General features: G+C 40.6%; 1 protein-coding gene across 1 annotated transcript in view; it reads right to left on the reverse strand.

Moving 5' to 3' along the window:
* The window catches only part of Shroom4 (shroom family member 4), a 202,778-nt gene that overhangs the window by 93,357 nt on the left and 89,494 nt on the right, over positions 1 to 19,927 (reverse strand). The window contains 1 exon segment of the mRNA XM_038316566.1: positions 395 to 546. Within this exon segment, the coding sequence (XP_038172494.1) occupies positions 395 to 546 (152 nt within the window).

The raw sequence follows: 19,927 nt of genomic DNA on the forward strand, positions 1-19,927 counted from the left end.
AGCCTCCAAAGAGCCTACCATGGCTGGCAGTCGGATTCTTTTACATCTCTGTTGGTATGTGATGATTGAAGAATGACTCTGTTACGACAGAGGAGATGGAAAGAAAAGAAACCTTGGGTTATACAGACCTTTACATGTGTTTAGTCATCGAGTCCGCAGAATAGCGAGTAAACTGAGTTCTGAAGAAGCATTTATCTGAAGGGGTGGGCATACTGAGTTTATGACAGTGTCAAAATACGAACCAACAGCCCTTTGACCATTCTGCTTTAGCTGTCTGCACAATTCTGTTCCCATGAACTACCTCTCTTGTTGATGATCATGACAGAGATGGCACTTTATGGAGGCTTTATTAGCAATCAAGCACTTTTCAATGGCCGAGGCACCGGTACCTTACCTCCTGACAATCAGCTTGAGGATCCTGAAGGAGCCTTTGATAAGGATGAGGGCCTCTTGGCGGGAGCCATACAGTGGAGTGCCATTGATATTCACCAGCTCATCACCAGTCCGCATCTTCTGGGACAAGGCTGCCTTGCCTCCATCTTCAATCTGTGTTGCAGAGAACAAAACAGAAAGCGGGTCGTGAGGGGACTTCTGCCCTACAATTTTCTTTTCTGACTTCTCCCAACCTTGTAGTCACAAGTAGGAGTAGGAAACTGTTCCATGCAGCTTCAAGAGTAGCTGAGGAGTTGATCACAGGCCATGGTCACTGAAGGCAGAGCTTGAACAAGCTCTTGAGAAAGGAGGCAACAAGAAATAAGGCAACTTCTCCCTAAAGATAGCACGTCTATAAAAGAAAGTGATGCTTAAAAGAAAGTCTATTGTGTAGCTGAAGAAGCCCCATGGCACTGCAAACTGTGCACACAAATTAGAGCCAGAAGAGCGCCATCAAAAGTGGGCAAATCGCCATCAAAAGTAGGCAAATCTTTCCCTACTTTTGGGCAGGCTTTGGAGTCTGACAAAGCTGGGTTTGGATTTTGACTCTGCTACTTTCTAGCTGGGAGATCCTGAGAAATATACCTGACGCTTTAGAACTAAATTGTCTTTCATGCAAACTGTGGCTAACAAAAGCACCCACCTCACAGGATAGCTAGGTCACCTGTTTGGGAGCTCTGAGTCCTTAGCTCAGTATGAGTTCTGATTATTATAACAAGGAGGCTGGTATTGAAAACTTTGATGGTGACTTCCAGTTCAGAATTCTGTAGTCAGAATCCCCAATTCTAAACAGATGAAGTCAGTACAAAGTTATTGCTTCTACACCACATTCTTAGCATAGTACTTGCCAATGGACATTCAGAAAAAGCTGGGGATGTGTTACTAATCCACCACAATCTAAACATTCTCAATGACCCGGGTAATCTTGGCAAAAATGTTTTCAGGCTGCGGTACTCTGAAAACAAAAGTACAAGCAATAGGCACTGGGATGGATAAAAGTCAAGCAGAATGGCCCCAAAGATCCAAGTTTAGAGGTAATTTTGTACATAATATTCCACTTAACACAAAAGTGAATTCTACCTGTTAGAATATTTATTCTAGCTAGAGTGATGGGGTCATCTCATCCATCATTAACCTATTCCCCAAGTACTTAATGTATTTTAGCATGCACAAAACAACAAACCCACTAAGTGGTAGACATACACAAATAAACAAAGCTCTTAGATCCTAGCCCCAGAAGGGAAATACTATCTAAATTTTATATGCCCACTGAGACGATCATGTTAAATAAAAATCCAGCCCACCCACATTAAGTGTGTTGGGTAATATGTGAAGTAAGAATGATCAGATCATCCAATTCTCAGGGGAAGGAAGCTTCTAAGTGAGTTATCACTGAGGGCTGCCCCTTACCGAGGCTATGCTTAGACTACTTTTCTTTCTGCTCTCTCAGTCTCTTAGCACACTCCCTGAAGCCCACACCATCAAAGTCAGAATACTGCTCAGAATACTGCTTTGGGGATAGGTAGGGTCTTTTCAGTTCAAAGAAAAATATATCAATTCAGGAGTTTTAAACACCATTAAATAAAGTGAAATTCTGGATAAATTACAGATTTATCAAGTATATTGCTGCTAACCCAACATTTAAAAAAATAACCTCTAAGAAATCACAGGCTAGCCAGTTGACATTCTATCTTCTCTCTCTCTCTCTCTCTCTCTCTCTCTCTCTCTCTCTCTCTCTCTCTCTCTCTCTCTCTCTCACACACACACACACACACACACACACACACACACACACTTTTTTCAGTGTCTGGGCACCCATTCAAAATAAAACAACCTAATAATGGCAAATGGGGAATAACTCTCAGCAAATTAATTAGGATTATACTCTTGTTTCCATCGTCATTAGCATTACTGCCTCATAGACACTACTGCCTGCCTTAAAAAATTATCTACTTAGCCACATGCAATGATGACGCATACAAGTGAAGGGAAGACAGAAGAACCAGGAGTTCAAAGTCACTCTGGGCTATGTGAGATGCTCTTTCAAAAACTACAGCACCAGCAACAATAATATTAATGGGAAAATCGAAGTAAAGTACTATAGTTGCATTTCAGAAAATCAGTTTGAATGACTCATTCTTCTGGCTTGCATGAGAGGCCCTTAGCTTTCTGACAGTTAACAAGTAACCATAAAGAGGACTAATTAATGAATGCTGATCGGTTTTTTCCACTGATGCACATTAGTCTTAATTAACCCTACACATTTTGTATCCATACAGCTCAATTATCCATATTACTGCTACCCATTGAAAGCGGTCTCTTCCACATATATTGATGTTAAGTAGAATCTCTGGTTAAGTATTCAGTTATATCAAAAGATGCTTCTTCATTCCAGGCCACAAGATAAACAACAACAAAAACCTTTTAAACTAAAATGCTTAATTAATGCTACAACCAAATCCTTCACAGTTCTACTTTAGCTGCCATTTTTTTTTGCATTTATGTAGAGACTATTTGTTTTTGAACTATAGCTGCAGGTCAATTGCCCCTTTTTGTAGTCCAAATCTTTTGAGTCACCAGCAGATTAGTCCTCAGAACAGATGTGTTGACTGTAGTAAGGCCACTCTAGTAAAAGTATGAAGATGCTCAGATAAGAACAAGTGATTTTTTACTTAGCGCAATCCAGAACCCAAATATATTCAGATAAGGAAATACGGTTCCATTTGATTGATGATCCATTGAAGTAAATGTCAAACTAACGACTCTGAAGAGGCAGGCTATTTATTGGACTGTATAACTCCTTACCCATCAGGACTTTTTGGGTTGTTTTGTATTAATGTTCCTCCCCTCTACTCTATCTCCTTCCCGCTCCATATCCAATTCTTCCATTTATTATTTGGCCTTTTGACAGCTAGACTTACAGGTCAGTAGCTAAAATGCACATTTGTTTATAAAAACACTTGCTAATGTTCTTCGTAAGGGAAAGAAAGAATAAAGAGGAAGACTAGAGAAGAAAGTCAGCAACATAGAGGAAAAATTCATCAACTTATTTGAAAAAGTCAGCAAGGAAATTGATATTTTAGGTGAAAAAAATAGAAACATTTAAAATAAAAAGCTCAAGCAACCAAATAAAAGAACACAGTAGAAAGCAGCATTGACAGACTCAATAAGGCTGAAGAAAGAATATCAGGGGTAAAGTACAAGGTCAAAGCAATACTACACTCAAGCACCAGTGAGGAGAAAAAGAGATCAAAATGATCACAATAATCCAGAAATCGAGGACATAATCAAAATACCAAGCCTATGAATCCATGGAATTGATCTGGAACTAACCTGGAAGCCCCTTTCTGAAGGCTACCTCTCCATTTACCCAAAGATGCTATGCAAGCTGCCAAGGGGGAAAACCAGTCAATATTCCCTACACAGCTGTAAAGCCCAGGAACCACAACAATGACCAATGTCAAGATGTCCCTAGGGGTGCAGTAGTGCCATTTATATTTTGGGAATAATCAACGACTATTTAATTGGACTAATGGTTTGATCCACAGGAGAGAATTTACGCCTGGCATTGTAAACTTCTAATTACCCATGGTTAGTGAGGTTATGGACCATGGAGGAGAACTTACTACTACAAATTTCTTAAACCAGTATAATTTATAACTGTATTCTAAACACTTATCCGTGTGTGTGTGTGTGTGTGTGTGTGTGTGTGTGTGTGTGTGTGTGCTTGTAGCTCTCACCCAAAATTAATGAAGCTTTTCTTTTTGCAGCAGATGGAGGGAGACTAGTACAATAACTTACAATTGGTCAAAATTTAGAGAGCAGCTGACTGTGGAGTGCCCATCCCAAACTGATACATCTAAAACGCACAACCCCTATCCCTAAGGCTCAGAGATCACAGTTGAAGGAAACTTTAAAATTGTAAGAGCCAGGGGATGAGATAATGTCTTCTACACACGACAGGGAAGCTGTACACATGAAACCTTGGCAATAAAGTCACATACACCAGACTTGCATTATGACACCACCACTGGGCATGCCAACTTAGATGGCGGAAAGCTCACAAGCCCTCACCCCTAGATGAAGAGCTCTAGACAATGAAAGATTGCTGAGCAAAGGAGAATCAGTGCTCTCCAGGGATGAGCTTCCTAATGTGTTAGCCAATCCTTAGTGATCAACCAGAAACACATGTACATATGAGCAGTGCTAAATAGACTCAGCAGTACCTGAAGATAGATAGAGATAGATAGATAGATAGATAGATAGATAGATAGATAGATAGATAGATAGACAGACCGACAGATAGATGATAAATAGGAAAGGATGGATTTAGATTTTATATTCATATAGCAATAATAATGTAAAAAGATGTCAATAATTAGAGAGGGAGTAGGGGAACATGGGAGGGTTAAGAAGGGGAGAAGAATGGAAAGGATGTATATATAGTACTCATGTTTGAAATTCTCAAAATTAAATAAAAATAGCCACACTGATGAATATCTTGAATATCACCACAGAATCTTCATCTGGTGATGAATGGAGATAGAGACAGAGACCCACAATGGAGCACTGGACTGAGCTCCCAAGGTCCAGATGAAGAGCAGAAGGAGGGAGAACATGAGCAAGGAAGTCAGGACCGTGAGGGGTTGATCCACCCACTGAGACAGTGTGCCTAAGCTAATGGAAGCTCAACAAATCCAGCTGGACCAGGACCGATGGAGCATGTGATCAAAGCAGACTCTCTGAATGTGGCTGACTATGAGGGTGGACTGAGAAGCCAATGATAATGGTGCTGGGTTTTGATTCTACTTCATGTACTGGCTTTGTGGGAGCCTAGTCTGTTTAGATGCTCACCTTCCTAGACCTGGGTGGAGAGGGGAGGGCCTTGGACATCCCACAGGGCAGGGTACCCTGAGTCCTCTTAGGACTGGAGAGGGAGGGGGGAGTGGGAGGGAAATGGGAGGAGGTGGAAAATTTTAATAAATAAAAAAATAAAATGCGTTAGTGCAAAACATAAAAAATTTAAATAAAAATAAAATAAAATCTCTTAAAACTTAGAAAGCAAATAAACAATATTAAAAGCTACATGAGGGGCTGGAGAGATGGCTCAGAGGTTAAGAGCATTGCCTGCTCTTCCAAAGGTCCTGAGTTCAATTCCCAGCAACCACATGGTGGCTCACAACCATCTGTAATGAGGCCTGGTGCCCTCTTCTGGCCTGCAGGCATACACACAGACAGAATATTGTATACATAATAAATAAATATTTTTTAAAAAAGCTACATGAGGGGAAAGGATAACTCTACAACAAAAGCAGAGTAGCAGAATAACATCAGCTCTCTTGTCAGTTATGCCTAAAGCTGAAAAAGCAGGAGATGACATATTCCAAGTACTGAGAGCAACTAACAACTAAGAATGTTATATACAGCAAATTTCTCATTCAAAATTGATGGAAAAATAAGGACACCAAGACAATCACAAGCCAAGGCTGTTTATGACAACCATGGTAGTGCTTCAAAAGGTACCAAAAGAAATATTAAACACAGGGAAAGAATTAGTTTCATGAGAGGGATAAACAAACAAACAAAAAAAGGTGAGCTAGGTAAGACTCTATCACATCCAACACAGTAAATCAGCAAAACCTTAACACTAATGCATGAGAAAGTAAAGAGAAAATAATAATCCAGGCAACCAGAAATGTAATCATCAAAATAATAGGAATTAGTACATGTCTCAGTAATAGCCTTAATTATGAATGCTCTTCAATCAGCAACAAGGAGACACAGACAGGCTCATTGGACTTACAAACAAAACTAGACAGAACCAGCTCTTGTCTCTAAGAAAAACATCAGAAGTAAAGACACCCATAGACTGAGAATCAAAGGATGGAAGTCAATCTATCATATGACTGGAAGCTGAAACAAGCTGGGGCATCTATTCTGCTATTTGATAAAGTCGACTTCAAAATTAGAAGAGATAAAAGACCATTACATATTAATAAAGGGAACAAGAGTTCATTAAGAGGTAGTAATTATAAATGTGATGTGACTATGATAACCTCTGCTTTCTATTTTTAAAATATGGGTAATTTTAGGTGTCAAATGAAACTTTCTTAGTCAGTTCTGCAAGATTCTGGCCAAATAATCAGACCATAATCCTTACTCCACCAGTTTGTTCACCTTTTTAAGAAGGTAAAAATGCCTGTTAGTTGATACAATGTTTCTGCAAACAAACAGAAACGATTAATATATATATTACACATATCTCATATATATGTATATATATCATATATAAAGATAAATACAATATAAAGATACATATCTTTCAAAGATGCTAAGCCGTTATTTACAGGATATCTCATCTTTGAAAGACATTCAAGTTTTTAATAACACTCAAACACATGTTCAGCACTCTGTTCTGTTTTGGCAGATCAGTACAATGAAGTGTAGCGATGAGGATATGCTGGCTTTGGCAAGTTCAACTATTAAGAAATATGCTCACCAAAGACAGATAAAGTCCTTGCTCCTTCTAAAATTTAGTGTGAAATCATAAGCAAACTCAGACTGTGAACTGTTTCTGATCTTCTTCCTCTTCGCTGATGCTATCTGTTAAGATCTCTTCATGCCAGGAGAAATTAATCAGGGTGCCCTGAAAAAAGCAGATGTGGGCTTTGAAACCTCTGCAATCTCTTTGCCACGGCTTTCAACACTTTGATTCTAGTTTATAGACACTGTCTACCTTAGCTTGTCTCTCATATGCCTCTCAATCATCAAATAAAACAGCCTAGGGGAAAAAGTTCTTTTGTACCTAATTTCATCGTCCACGTTATCCCATAAAGATAAATAAAAAATAAATCTGTCTTTTTTTTTTCTGTGTGGTAAAATTTTAATTTTAAAAATCAAACAATTATTTTACATCTAGACACACTATATGCAAATTAAACAACAGAACACACAGAAAATATACAGATAAAAATGTCTTTTACATACATGTTAATTCAAAAACAATAGCCAGTTAAAATATGTAAGAAGTACTATTGCAAAGCAATAATCCATATATTCCTCTGAAGTGAGGAAACAGATACCAGGGGAGAAGTCATTCTTGCCCTTTGCCAGCTAAGAAGCAGGTAATCAAATCCTACAAGGAGCTGCCCTGTGGATCTGGCCCAATGACTCCCCTGATCCTTAGTCAATGGAATTCTGATGTGGCCAGTGGTGTCATCTATCCCTAAGGACAACACCATCCTCCCCAACTGCTTAATCACCACCTAGTTTACAAAGCCTTACAACAAAGGACTTCAAAGTTCTGAAACATTACATCTCCCCAGAGATTAGCCCAAGTCAAATTCCCAGCATCTTTGCCAAAACCTCTGTCAGCCCAGAGCCAAGATCAGCTCTAGGAATTAGGTGATAAGAATGGGGCAAGGCATTTAAAAGCAGTGACCCTACATCAGCAACCAAAAGTGAGAATGTTTTTGTTCCTGCCAGTGCAGATGGTCTTACTCTCTCCATGGGCCAGGTAAGATAAGACAAACATGACTGCACTAGGATGCATTTAGGGTCTCTTCCATTATTCGCAGGCATGCTCACTGGGGTCTTTTTGCACTTTATTAACTCAAGCCTTTTACTTAGGTAAAGTCTTTTGCTGATATTAATGTTATTGAATATGCATTATATTATCCATAAATAAAATCATTTATATTGGGATTGTAAGCTGAAAATAATTTTACAGATAAAAACACTTACTAAAAATATAGACCATAGAGAGTTTTTAAAAATGAATCTTGTAGAGGAATACGTAGGACTATATTTTGTGACCTTGAAGTGGGAAGAGGCTTCTTGGTCAGGATGTAAAAGTCAAACACCACGAAAGAAACCAAAAATTGTATTTCATCAAAGGTGACATTGAGTGAAGTAAAATGACCACAGCTGGAAAAATATTCATAACATGTATCTGACAAAGGAGTAGTAGAAAGTATCTGGGAAAAATTGGGAGGTAGGGAAAATATGGCCAACACACATTGCCTGAAAATTTCAAATAAAAAGGCTAGAATATATTATATATTTAGAATACTGAAAACTGCAACAAACAGCCAACTAACTGGCAAAATATCTGAGCAGGCTCTGAGCAAGCACTCTACTAAATGAGAGAGCCAGATGCCAAAAAAGCAGAGGAAAATGTGTTCACTATGACGTTTGATCTTGGAAATGTAATCTTAAATCACAGAAAAATATCACCACATATTCTCTAGGATGGCAAAAAAAATTAAAAGACTGAAAATACTAGCCACTGAAAAGAATAAGAAGCAATTTGAACTCTCAATAATGCTTGCAGGAATCCACAATTAAACAACTACTCTAGAAACTCCTCTGTCCAATACATACCTAGAAATACCTGAGGGAAAAATGTATGACTCATAAAAATTTGCCTATTCGCAACAGAGGAAAACGAGGAACAACCTAGAAGTGCATTAGTACATATATTTATACAAAACAGCAATAAAACACGTGCATCTCAGGAACATCATACTGCATTAAGTTAAAGAGACAATTCTGTTGCATGATTCCACATGACAGTCAGGAAACAGTAAAAGCTAATCAATGGGGCCTGGAGAGATGGACCAGTGGTTAAGAGTGCTTACTGCTCTTAGAGAAGATGCAAGTTTGGTTCCCAGTACCCACTTCAGGTGGGTCACAACTACCTGGAACTCCAGCTCCAGGGGATCCAATGCTTTTGTCTGCCTTTTACAGGTAATTGTACCCACACGCATATACACATACTCACACAAAGACACACATAATTAAAACTAAAAAAACAATTAATAATGATAACTTTGAAAATTAACTATGTGAAGGGAGTGTTAGAAATGCTATACATAACCATCTAACTGTTGATTATACGAAGATATATATATTCTTTTTTTGTTTGGTTGGTTTTTTTTTTTGTTTTTTGTTTTTTGAGACAGAGTTTCGCTGTGGCTTTGGAGCCTGTCCTGGAACTATCTCTTGTAGACCAGGCTGGCCTCGAACTCACAGAGATCCGCCTGCCTCTGCCTCCCGAGTGCTGGGATTAAAGGCGTGCGCCACCACCGCCCAGCAAGATATATATATTCTTAACATTTACTGAGCTTGTGTGTTTTACTGTATATAAATCAGTCCTTAATTTTTCAGAAAAAAAAACAAATATTTCTAAAGTAAGCAGCTTATATTGCTGCAAGGCAAACCATTTCGTATGAATGGTCAGCTTCCATAATAGGGCTTTACTATATGAATTGACACATTCCATAATTCTGTTTTGAGAGAGTTTTCATCCACATTTGCCCCCAGGGTTGATACTTTCAGTAGGAAATAAAAACAAGGATCAACACTTCATTTCCTTTACCTGCCTACTGGCAAAGGTCAAAGGCTTTGTTTGGTTTTACAGCTCCTGTCACCTTCTATTGGCATATCCTAGACATGGGACCAGTCCTCACTGACTGTCAGAGTCAGTGTCTGCTATTCTCTCTTCTTGTCTATTCCAGATATGCCTTTCTTATGGTCCAGGATTACTAACACCCACCCCTAGAAGTGTAACCTTATCAGGACAAGACACACAGCTAACTAAGTCTTCCCAGGCATCAATACTGGCCTATCACTGGATTGCCCATGATTCTTGGCTATTCAGTATGATTGGAACTAAAGCAGTAGCCTCCTGTCTTCTAGAAGAAGTTGTTAGCATTAGAGTTCACTCTACACGTACATGATCAGCTCCTCTCTATAAGGCTAAAACTGTCTGGGATAAACCAGGAACTCTAAATGCCCTCCAATATGAAGAGAGCATGAGGATAAGCCTATGAGACCAAAGGACCAGCATTATTTTACACAGAATTCAGCATACAAACTGTGGGGGCTTGGTATATAGCACAATGGAAGAGCAATTGTGTGACATACGTATGGCTCCAAGTACCAGCCCCAGGATCATAAAAAAAAAAAAACAGCAACAAGTCTATCCTGACATATCAACTCACTGGCGTTTATGAATTCTACATAACTACCAAATGAAAACAAGAATATGTGTTGAAGTCTAACAGACTACTTAGAGATGGTAATAACTCTGCTTGGATTAATATAATATAATCTTTATTTCTACACTACCAACCTATTGTTAATATGAAAACTCTTAATTGATTTGATCAAAGCCTATTTTAAAATGGCTCTCGGGATGCGAACAAAGGGAAATGGCCTTCTGATCTAAAAGGATATGATTAACTATTTGGAATCTGAATTCTCTAGAAGCCAAGCTCACTGAATAGCTCAATGTTAGTTCTCTGAAGCCATTACTCATAACCTATTATGCAAAAAAAAGCCAAATGCAGTTTCTAAAGAGTGCACAAACCCAGCATTAGTCATTTCTGACTGAAAAAAAAAAGACTAATACATTAAACAGTCTTCAGGGGAGAGATTAAAGGCTGTCCATGGAAACCACTAGCCTGCTCTGCTAAGTGGGAACCACGTGATCACTTTACTAGGTACCTGAGCTTCTTCCCCAGATGTGGAAGGGGTAAAACGGAGCTTATTTTCTATTTTTCAGAGCTGGGCATCTGTATTCCATGCCCAGACCATTGTTTACTCCCATCTGGGCTCTCTTTCCTTTCCTTAGCAATGATTTGAATCTCTGGTCTACCTGTATCCCTCTGGTCCCTGGGGAAAAGAATCACCTGACTTCCTCACATCCCCTGCTGGGCTACCAAAGCAAAAGGCTCTCCGAAAAACCGAGCCGTGCCAGGCCTCTGTGTACAGTGTGAAGGCAATAGCAGCAATATTCTTTATTTGCTTCAGGACAGATCTATCTTTAAATTAAACTGTCACACTTGCTGTTGCCTTCACAGAGAGCAGCAAATCTAGGAGCAAGTGAGCCATCACACTGTCGGGTCTGAGCTTCCTGTTGGCAGAGTGACGGTGAAATAACACCCCATCTCTCTGCTGCTCAGTGAGGTGTCTAAGGCATGGCTTATTCTTACAGCAGATAGCATTTTCCTTCTCTAAGGCCAGGATTAGCTTCGAGGAAAAAATGAAAATGAAGGAGAAACCGATGGGCATGTTATGCCCAGATCTGTGGAGCCAGCCTTTCCTGCAGCTTTTGGGGGTTAAGTTCAGACAAAAAGAGAGAAACATATTTTTTTAGCTCCTGTCACTGCTTATTTGCATTTCTCTAACCTTAAGCTCAGAAGTAGATCCTTGTCCCTTATGCAATAATGCTGGAGCAGCTCTGCCAACAGACTCCACACACCTTGGCATGGAGTGTCTTCACAGGGAGGATCACTCTGGTGCTTTTTTTATACCCCCACCTGAAGAAAACTCAATTAACCCCTCCTGGGCCACCCTTCCACTTGGCTCACTCCCCTGCTAAGGCATTTGAGATTGCCTAGAGTGCCTTCTCCTAGTGTTCGCCTAGCTCTTCTGCTCTGTCTCACTCCTTCCTGGGACTCCTGCAGATAAAGTTCAATTCACCATTAATATCTGCTATTCGTGTTCATTAATTAAACTAGACAGATTAAGAAATGATTCTTACAGTGTAAATAGCAGATCAGAAGCTCAACATAATCTCACTATGAACATTTTACTGAGGTGCTTTCATACAGTCCCAGCACACACACACACACACACACACACACAGAGAGAGAGAGAGAGAGAGAGAGAGAGAGAGAGAGAGAGAGAATGAGAGAGACAGAGACAGAGGGAGGGAGAGGGAGAGAGGGAGGGAGAGGGAGAGGGAGGGAGGGAGAAGAAGAGGGAGGGATGGAGGGAGGGAGGGAGAGGGAGGCAGGGAGGGAAGGAGGGAGGGAGGGAGGGAGGAAGGGAGGGAGGGAGGGAGGGAGATGGTCAGAATAGTCCAGAATAAGCACTATTTCCTTGAGGCAAATATTCCTTGAATTGCCCAAAGAGTAAGTGTTCGATTTCTTATTGAACATGCAGAATGAAGCTTTTAAGGAGACTTAGGTGCACTGCAATAATACCTGTGCCAAGATAGGATTCTCCTTAGTTTAACATTCCAAGCCTTCAGATAGCAGTGTAACACATACATAAGCCTTTCCAAAGAAACTATGAACACTGAGAGATTCAACTACTCCCAGCATCGGGAAATTCAAAGTACCACATAGTCTACCTGTCTGTATACAGCCATTTCAACAGACTTTTTCAGTCTAGTATTTCTGGAAAAATTTAAAAGCAAACACAGACCATGAGTATAAAGCAGATTTTAAGTTGAGTCAATTCTTAACCAATTCCTTTTAGACGCCTAAAAGTTGTGTTGGGAGGGAGGCTCTCCAATGTTTGAAAGGGAGTTTGCCCTAATCTGACTTCATGTGACAATAGTTCCTATTTAATGACCATTCACTCAGTAGATTTAGAATTTTATACCTTAGTGAGTTTCATGTTTATGCCTTTATGAGGCTTTCCTATAAGCAAATTCACAGGTTAGAGAATAATCCTTTATCAAGCCACACGTCGTGGTTTGGGCTTGGAAAATACGGACACCACCTTTAACTTACACTATCTAATATCTGTAGTGTGCATTTGGCACTAATGGACAATAAGTGAGAGTGAAGTTTTGTCAGGTCTGATCCAAATTACCTGTGCCTGCTGGGAATGATATGGAATTACACAGTGTTTAATGGTTCTCTGGCAATTTGCCTTGGCCCAAAGCCAAGGGAGCTAATGCTTCAATCAAACTGCTCTCCCTACCCCCACACCAAGACATTTGCAGTTCCGGTCTGGATGTGCCTAGTTGAAGCTGAACGGTTCCCGGGCCCTGTCTCCTCTTCGTCCTCCCGCTCTTCCTCCTCCTCTACCATTGGTATGTCATGACATATTAATGGCCTCTGCAGTTTTGCAGAGATAAATTGCTTGGCTAGCAGTTATAACGAGAAGAGTTTTCAAGATATGATTAAAACAGAAGAGCCAGCAGAGAAAAGGCGAGAAGAAATATCAGTTGGCTCTTGCGCTTTCTCCAGTAGCACCATGAGCTAGAACATTATCCTGACGGTCACGAGCCCTGGCTCCACATTGCAGCAGTACCTACAGAGCAGGCCTCCAGAACCTCACAGCCTAGGAACACATCTCGCCGTGGGCAGGTAAGCCACCCAACAAAGACCATCGCAGCGTGTAACAAATTGCCATCTTCTGTTTTAGAAACCGAATGGCCTTCGGCTGGGATTCTGGCATAGATTGTTGTCATCACTTTGACTGCGTTAGGACAGTAGGAAAAGGCCAAGTATACAAAACCCCAAAAAAATCCCCCTCCCCCGATAAACTTGCAAAAGCACAATTTACAATCAGGAGATGCATCATTTCCGGCCCTGATAGTTTTCACCCATCCCCGTTCACCACCAACTCATCCTCCTCCAATGCTTTTACAACTCCCAGTGGCGCTTCAGCGCTAGTCACTCCTATTCCTAGGCAAAGGTGAGCCCTAGATCCTTTGTCTAACCTATTCTAAAGTCCCTTTTACTGGCTCTGCGAGGGAGAAAGCTCATTTAAAGAGACTAGCTGCCACAGTACCAGCAGGAGGGAGGGGCCAACCCCACAGGATTCCGACTCGGCGCTGATTGCTGCTAACTCCTTTCAGCTGCTAAGGAGAGGCCCTGTTGGGGGCGGCAGGGGAGGAAATGGGTTCCGTGTACAGTCCGCCTTAAATTGCTCACAATTGTGTGCTTGCAAATAGCCCCCACGAAACGTTGCACGTGCCTATTAGCGCAGGCCCTAAAGCTTTAGGCTGCGCTGCACTTTTCGCCCAGATTGCCTGAGTCACTCTGCTATAGCAAAGACGATTAAACAGTTGGCAAGTGAGATATGTGCAGGGAAGACGAGGGAGCTCCAAGGATAGTTAAAGCTGGGCCCAGAGAGGATGCTTTAAATATGACTTTAAGGCACAGAAAGGATTTAAAGGATTTAGAGGAGGAAGGCCAACTGTTCTCAATTTTGATTGAAAACGGGGTGGGGTGGGGGGGGGGGAAGATATTGAAATTGTAATAAGAGGACTTATGATAGCAAGAAGGAAGAACTTCCTGCCAGGAAAGGTAGATAAATATTAGACGGAGTGGAGTGGCAAGTCAGCGACAGCTATGGAATATTTGAAGTGCTTCTTCCAGCGGTAGAGGCGAAGAACGAAAGGCAGCTGAAAGCCCAAATTCAGGACCCTTTCAGTACCCAGACTTTTCTTCCCTGTAACATTCCAGAATCTTTAGAAGGGTTACTGACATACCTGAGAGGGAAACAAGAGCAACAAGCAGCTTACTGCTGCTCCCAAATGCTCAAATTCACCCCAAATCTTTAGACATGTCTATGAGCCAAGCCTGTATGTACTCTGGCCCCACAAACTAAAGGGGAAAAAAGGCTCACTTTTGACTTGCCAGGGCCCCTAGGCCATGCATATGGGAACAATATTTTCTGAGCCCAAAGCAGGACATGGTCTAACAATTGTATTTATAGGGACCCAAGGACAGAGTATGTGAAATCAGAACTGTCCTGGGAGGTGTGGGCTGTATGGTCTCCATAGCCACGCATTATTTCTTCCAGAGGGGTCTGACACGGGAGGGGGTTAAGGAAAACTGGACTGTGCTGTCTGCGGGGCTGCATTCTTTCTTAGTCTACAACAAAATCGGTTAGGACTGTGAAGAGACCAGTACACACCGAAATTCCTCCTGTGTACATTGCTGTGTGTCCTCCCCCACTCACAACTTTGCAAAAGCCAAGGGCCTTGCCTGTTTCTCTTCATAGACAGCTCTGAAGGATATTATAGAAAGAAAGAAATGTAACCTGGAATCAAAAATCCCATTCATTCATTCATTTCCTAATTCCTTCCTTTCTGACAACAGTGTTTCTCAAAGAGTCAGCCCTATACCGGCAGTGCTACTGTCTCCTGGATGCTTGTCGGAAACGGAAATCAACCTCTCTAATGTCGACTGAGTCCCAAATTCTGGAGCAGGGCCAGTGATGTGTGTTTTAATTCCTCTAGGTGATGGTGAGTGCTACAGTGTGAAAAACCCCTGGATTTGACACTCTCTTGGGGATGCTTATAATGACAATCAGCAATAATACCATCAACCAAGAAAATGAAAGCCACAGGCACATTCACTAAGGATATGGATTAGCCAGCAATATCTCTGCTAATCTAGCCTATAATGTCTCCCCAAATCCCAGGATCATAGAGTCATTTGACTCTTACCAAACTATAGTTGGACATAAAATTTACATTGGCAGGTTCAACCATTTGTAGACTAAAAGTAACTCAAAGAGTGAAGAACTGTCTCTGGTTTGAAGATTCCTAGATGTCTCCTCTTAACACCATTCCCTAAATAATACAATGTAACAACCATTTACACAGCATGTACAGTGTATTAGGTGTCCTGGGTAACTGGAAATGCTTCTCAGTATTCTGGAGGAGACCCACAGGTTATGTGCAAACACTATACCTTTTATATAAAGTATTTGGGGATCCCAAGATTTTTCGTATGTATTTGGAGGATTTCTGTAACAAATCCTTCATGGATACTGAAGAACAACTGTAATCAGAGGCTAGGTTTCAAGGTGATAGCTCGGCTTGTTCGCTCTAATAGTCCTTTTCAAATAAGCAAAGGGTTTCTCATCTAAATGCTACTCAGATACATACACTACTCTTGAACATTCTGAGAATATATTAGCCAGTTAGCCTCAATATGAATCTGAACATACTAAGGCTCACCCTACAAACTGAGCCAGGAATATTTCCTGTTTAGCAGCATTATGTTTTATTTTGAAACAGACATAGATAAAACGACAACCACTTAATGCTGGTCCTTAAACCTTACTAACATTAAATTACAATTAAATAAAACAATTATTGTTTCATCCTGATCTAAACTGATATATTTAATCATAATGTCTACTTAAACAGGAAAAAGAAACGCTTCTGGGTGAATTAATTATTAAAGTGAAGAGCACTGAGTGCCAAATCTTATTAAATGGCACCTGGTTCTCCTGTACAATATCAGTTAGTAGACAAAAAAAAGAGATCTAAGCACAGCCTTGTAGTTAATCAACTACTTCTGGCTGCCACTTAAGCTGCTGGTTCTGTTAAGAAAGTCACATAGCATAGTTAATTCAAATCAATGCATGAGAGGCAGAGGCCAGCCTGATCTTCACTGCAAATAATACCAGGCCAACCAGGTTTACACAGTGAGAACTTGTTTTAAAAAAAATCAACACGTGAACATTTCTGGGGGGGGGGGGAATGGTAGCATTTTATGTATTGGTAGAGATTTAGAGTACACATATGCACAGTATATCAAAACTTACCCTTTGATACATTTAGGATTTGTGTATTTCATTATACAGGAATTTTGCCTCAAAAGAGGAGAATTCTAAACATTTAACACGGGTAATACATATACTGAAGTTTTTGCCAGGACTAGTTCTTAACTTACTTAGAAATATATCAGAAAATAATAAAGCTACTAAGTGGAACAAATCAACAGGTAAATAGATCTATGATGAATAAAGTGAACCATAGATTATTCAATAAAAACTCCAGTGCCAGGCATGAGAAACCTCCTCACAAGTTGTTGGTCAAGGGACTTTGAAAGACCCACATAATAATACAGGGTTTGGCTGTGACCTTAGTTGCTTACCAGATATTGATAGTAAGTCCTTATTGAAGAAGACAGAGAAATTCATCTGAATTTGACCAGGGGACCTCCTCTCTGCGTACTAGCCCTCATAGTACTGGGAGGAGTTACGCAAGCTGCCAAGGGAGAAGAGCGATCAGTAGTAAAGTCTACAAACCACAACAGCGACCAGCATAAAAAGATATTCCAAAGGGTTCAGTGGTGGTACTTGTATCAAAGAGGTAACCAACAGTCACATAATTGGATCCAAGGTGCACTCAATACAAGGAAATTTATGTCGGGCACTGAAGATTTAGCCATTGTCATGCCTGGTTGAGATCATGAATCTTAGAGAAGAACCCGCTACTCTCACTTCCCAAACCAGGAAAGTATACAGTTTCTAACTGTATTGTAAATACGTTCTCTCTCTCTCTCTCTCTCTCTCTCTCTCTCTCTCTCTCTCTCTCTCTCTCTCTCTCTCTCTCTCTCTCTCTCTCTCTCTCTCTCTCTCTGATTATACCCAATGCAGAATATTTAATGAAGCAACTGAGTCTCAGTTCTTAAGCCACAAACCAGCATTGAAACTCAAAGTCACATATGTACTCACTGGCCAGTCAGAATATAAGAGCTACCAGTGCCAAAGTCAAAATGACGATGAGCATGGCAGACTGGCCTTGCTCAGTATGGCTGGCTCTTGGCGGCTGGCCTTGGATAGCACTGGGGAAGTGGATGGCCTTCTCTGACTCTGTTGCTGGGCCCCGTGATGTCAAGGGCTCATGGGGGTATTCTTAGGAACCACCAGATAGGTAGATTACAGTAAGGTTGCCCCAGATGGATTCTGGGTTCCATACTAGGAAACGGTAAGGAAATCAATGCACCAGCTGTAGCAGCCTGGAATGCTGTAGGTAAATGGCCTTGTGAATCATTTAGTGAAAAGGAGTGGCTTAAGTCTGATTCAGTGATAGTCTTTTTAAATGAATTGACTTTGGCCGTAAAACTAATTTATTATAGTAAATACATATTCTTATATCCACAGATAAGTGAAGCTCTCACTCCCTCATCAAGGAAGCCTCTTTTTGCAGAAGATCGAGACCATTACAGAAAGCCACAATTGGTCCAAATGCAGAGATCAACTGACCCTGGGGTGTCCATTCCAAATTAACATATTTACAACATAACTTCAAGACATAAGGCTCAGGAAACATTATGGAATAAGGGGCACAAAGACTGTAAGAGCCAGAGGACCACTTCCTACAGGTTGCCTCCTCAAGCCTCAGTAGGGGAGGAGGTGCCTAGTCCCACTGTAACTTAATATACCTGGACTAGCTGGTATCCATGGAAGCCTGCCTCTTTCTGAAGAGAAAGGAGGAGTGGATGGCAAGGGAGTGGAGTTTGGGGGAGAAACAAGGAGGAGAGGGGAGGGGAAGGGAGGGGAAACTGTGATAATGATGGAAAAAATTAATTAATCAAAAGATGATGAAAATATGTTGTATGAAACTCTCATATATATATATATATATATATATATATATAATATTTTATGCTTTAAAGGAAAGTATAGAAAGATGTTAACAGTAGATTCTAGGTGATAGATGTTTGAGTATTTTATTTAAATTTCCTTCCCATTTTTATATATATTTGAAATTTTCTATTACAAAATATCAGAAATGAATCCAAAAGATGGAGACGACCACTTGGTTTAGTTATGAAACAGACCTTTCATTAATTTACCCATTCTAGAAATAGTACCGTGTGCTGCACACCTCTTCAAATCCTGACTCCTTCATATAGTACAACAGGGGGTGCCACCTCTCTGGAACCTGTTTATTTATCTAGTAAATTACCTGCTTAGAAAATGGAGAGAATGAAGTCTACCTCATAGAGAATTTATTTATTATTTATTACCTCATAGAGAATTGGAACAACATGTAAATTCTGACCAGTTAATGAGAGAGTGATCTGCTGAGTAGGGAACTTTGATTAAAATGCTTCTTATTTATCTCTTATGGGTTCCACAAGGTTATATCAACCTCGGGTTGAATGTTGAATACCTTTACTTTTTTAGAAATGGTTTGCAGATTGGGCCAAGCCTTTGGATTATGGTGTATGTACCACAAACCAAACGATTAAACTTACATTCAATCAAACTTGGCTTGCAAACTTCTTGCAAAGAGGCAATCAGTGGAGGAAACTTTTAGAAACAAAACTACCCAGAAAATTTTAAGACAAAAAGTGATGATCAAATACTGTCTAAGGTAGCTCTGCCTACAATCATTTGATCCGATGGCCAAAATGTTTACACCTTCCTTTGACCTAACTTTCTCCCATATCTCCAATGCCATTTGCAGTTCAGCGCTGGTGTTCAATGGAATGAGACACTGTTATTTGGAAAACATATTCCTTGTTGGTTTCCTTTTTGGTTCATTTTCTGCAAGGATTCTCCTTGCATTCTTTCCCTTGATGTGAACTCCCTTAGTCATTAATATGAGACAGGCGGACCATTCACACTTCTCTGCAAATGGTCACCTCTGGCTTTAGTGAGTCCTCTGGCAGGTTTAAAGCAACAGGGAGGCTGTCTGTAATGTCCAAGAAAGCATGGTCAAATTTTGGGGCCCAGGAAGCAACCTAACAACAGTCAGGTGAGTACCAGTGTGGTAGTTTGAATGTAACTGGCCCCCAAAAGCTTAAAAGGAATGGTACTACTAGGCAACATGGCCTTGTTGGAATAGGTGTGACCTTGTTGGAATAGGTGTGACCTTGTTGGAGAAAGTGTGTCACTGTGGAGGTGGGCTTTGAGATCTCGAATATGGTCAATCTATGCCCAATGACTCAGTTCACTTCCTGTTGCCTGTGGATCAAGATGGACAACCCTCAGC

Source organism: Arvicola amphibius, chromosome X (genome assembly GCF_903992535.2).
Source record: "Arvicola amphibius chromosome X, mArvAmp1.2, whole genome shotgun sequence".
Taxonomy (NCBI): Eukaryota; Metazoa; Chordata; class Mammalia; order Rodentia; family Cricetidae; genus Arvicola; species Arvicola amphibius.